At 39.4% G+C, this 3,216-nt stretch overlaps 1 protein-coding gene across 2 annotated transcripts; it reads left to right on the top strand.

Annotated features, from left to right (window-relative positions):
- The first annotated feature begins 253 nt into the window (after window positions 1–253).
- Window positions 254–2,405, top strand: LOC144446773 (uncharacterized). 2 transcript variants are annotated; one of them, XM_078136608.1, is made up of 2 exons: window positions 254–445; window positions 1,085–2,405. In XM_078136608.1, exon 2 carries the CDS (start codon window positions 1,125–1,127, stop codon window positions 2,232–2,234), a length of 1,110 nt encoding a protein of 369 aa, XP_077992734.1. In that variant the 5' UTR covers window positions 254–445; window positions 1,085–1,124; the 3' UTR covers window positions 2,235–2,405. The 2 variants fall into 2 exon arrangements, with proteins under 2 accessions (XP_077992734.1, XP_077992733.1); XM_078136607.1 differs by lacking the exon at window positions 254–445 and adding an exon at window positions 913–975.
- Window positions 2,406–3,216: the final 811 nt, after the last annotated feature.

Below are 3,216 nucleotides of genomic sequence, written 5' to 3'. Positions count from 1 at the left end.
TGCAACAAGAATCTTGTAAACTGCATATTTTTTCCTATATGCGTATGGAAAAACATATTGTTGCATAGAAACATTGTTGTGTTTGTTTGTTTGTTTGTCTGTCTGTCTGTCTGTTTATTTGTTTGTTTGTTTGTACGCCTTACTAAGCCCGCGCCTAAGCATAAGCTAGACACGTGGTCCAAGTTTATTACGTATGATCTTCATGGTGTACGTGTATGTCACCACCAGTCAACATGGTCAAGACTAGTCCTGCTTGCATACGGAGTAATCCGGGATCGCGGGACTCGATTCTGACAATTTGTCCCTCAAGTCAGCAATATACATATAGACTCGTGCACCGCCTGTATGCAGGGCTAGGTCAAGACGTAGTGGTGGGGACGTTCAGTGATTTTCGCGGATGACACTATAGCTAGCGCTTGAATTATAATCATAATAGCTAGTTCCAGTAAGTTTGTTTGATCTATTTTCATATTCAATGTTCATATACAACAAGTGCGGCAATATTGCTATGGCTACAGCTCCGGGCCGGCTTCAGCCAGCCTGCACTAGCACTGTAAACTTATATAATCTTATTTGCATCTAGATAAAGTAGAACCTACTTCCATGATAGCAGATACAAAGTTGTCAAAATCACGGACAGCGCAAGTAGAATATCCCATTATTGAAAGTGGGGTGTAACATACGATTACGATTTGACACCATACATCTCAGACGTTCAATACTTTTATATTGTTTTAGTATTACATATGATTTATTTGTACATATATAGTTTGAACGATAAACGACTTCATTTCTAGGTATAATGTAAGCTTACAACAAATACAACTAATCCCGTCTTCAATAGTATGGATAACCCCAAAATAGTAGTATTGTCCATAAAAGATAAACTTTTTTGACGTGACGCGCGGGGCCTCGAGGGTGAAAATATGCTTGAGGAAAGTGTTTCTACAAGGGACCTTGTAGATTTGGGTTTTCGTAAGTATTACAAACTTTTCGGCATATTTGTCAGAGCAATTTTGCACTCAGGGCACGTTTCTTTATTTGAGTGTTTACTTTTCTGTCATCACCTTGTTATTATCCTCAGGGTACGGAGGAATTTTATGACATGACTCGAACCCTTGACGATGACAAGCTCGCTCGCTGCCAGTCGACGTGAACTACCTCGAGATGTTTTGATGTCGAAATGTGCCACTCGAGAAATGAATATAAATAACTCTGTTGAACAAATGCGTTTCCGAAGAGCTTCCAGAAATATTGAAAAAGAATTGCGTTCTCAGGAACATTATTTATGTCAAGCACAGCGAAATTACATGCGGAGGAACTTTGAGTTGTTGCGGAGGCAGAGATTGGGGAATTTCAAAACTGAACAATTTAATGCGAACAACAACCATGGATATACAGACGTTGTGGATTTACGAGCTCCAATTCCTACAGTTGTGAAAGCATGCACGAATGACTGTGATGTGTCCTCGTGTGACCAGAAACAAGTAAAGCCCGAAATCCCGTCTCATTCACTGAATTCGCCTGCGATTGTCAACAAATCCAGAACGACAACTGAACAGCATAAGAACAAAACAGATTTCACTGAAAGTGTTAAAATTGTGGTACGACCCTCGAGTTCTGATTTTCAAAACATTAAATGTGATAAAGATTGCCGACCATTGGGTGGAATAACGGCAAGTACTATATCGTCATCTCAGAAAGCAGCTTATAGTCAGGGTCTTATTAGCAAAGATCGAGAAGCAGAACTCTTGAGTGCTTTGGTTATTACGCCGCTAAAGACCCACATTCCAGTCGTGGAACGAGAAACGAAAACAGAAACACAGCTAAAATTGCAAGAGTTTCTAGATCGGGCAAGCATGGCAGCAAAACCAGTGACACCTTTATCATATAAGGAGGAGAAGCAGCGAAGGTTTAGTCGCGTGTACGGACCAGAGAGACCAACTCCAACAAAGCTAGTGACAGTAACTCCGAGGAGTTCGTTCTCTGACATTGTCGAACAAGAAGACGACCCGTTAGTTCTACCGCCTGTTATTCTCCCAGCTATCCACGAATGTGAAGCGAGACAGCTACGGCCCAGGTCATGGCATTATATTGACAGGAGCAAAATGGAAGAAGGAGTAAGCGATGAAGAATGGGAACAATTGAAGAGGTGTCGATATTTAAGGATTAATCAGATGACTTCAAATCAGAAGGAACATCGAGGAAGCTTTGAAACGATTTATTCTGAATAATTAAAAGTTAGCCTAAAATGGAAGTAACAGCACGTGTAGTTTACATGGACTCCACTCACCATACATATACTACACTGGGTTAAATCTTTAAACTGTTTATCTTACTCTTAGCAATGGTTTATCAATCAGAAGTGATTATACTTTGCCTCCAGCAAGTAGTTAATAATGTGGTAACAAGTTATGTTTATTTAGAACAGTTGTGTTTAATGTTTTTCACACCTTGTAAGTTCTTAAAGTTCAACAAATATTGGATTAAAGTAAACAGTATACAATATATTATAGTGTGTTGTCATTCCTGGTGACCCATAGGCTGTAGTATTTGAAATATTTCAATGTGGCTATGGTCATTCAGTTAGTAAATAGAGATCACCTTTGGTCCCATACTATCTCATAAATTTACATACCCCACTGCAACTGTTAGATGTTAGAATGTAGATAGTAGAATGTAGACTGTGTTTGTGTATCAGGTTCAATAAAATACTACCTCACCTCACCTCAAAAGAAAAATTAATCAGGTGCAACGGACAAAGTTGTTCTCACAAAAAGCTATTTGCAGATGATTGTTCAGTGGGAGGGGATTTTGTTGTCAGTTGGCAAAACTTATATTTCAACAGACTTTGGACAAGGAGAGACTTATTATATTAATGTTTTACACAAGGATGGGCTAGCTGTGGTTTACAATGCTACAGTAAATAATTTACTGTAGCATTGTAAACCACAGCTAGCAGCACCGTAGTCCAAAGACTTGGCTATCTGGCCTTACAATGTCATTGTTGTGTGAAGCCATTTAGTCACAAGACTTGACCATCTGTTGTCTAGAGCCATGTAATCCAAAGATTCACCCATGTATTTTTGACATTGTCATGCTAGAAAGTCAAGCCTTGGGACTGCCCTATTTGAAGCAAACTACCAGTACCACTGTGAAGTCTCTCTGAATGAGTGAGCTTCCAGGCAATGCATAACTTGAAAATATTGATAGTAG

This window comes from Glandiceps talaboti, chromosome 15 (genome assembly GCF_964340395.1).
Source record: "Glandiceps talaboti chromosome 15, keGlaTala1.1, whole genome shotgun sequence".
Lineage (NCBI taxonomy): Eukaryota > Metazoa > Hemichordata > Enteropneusta > Spengelidae > Glandiceps > Glandiceps talaboti.
The sequence above is the reverse complement of the archived record's forward strand: the minus strand, read 5'-3'. Positions and strand labels throughout refer to the sequence as shown.

What these genes read in the sequence shown, in the direction of transcription:
- LOC144446773 (XM_078136608.1), top strand. Translation starts at nt 1,125, where the DNA reads ATGACAAGCTCGCTCGCTGCCAGTCGACGTGAACTACCTCGAGATGTT.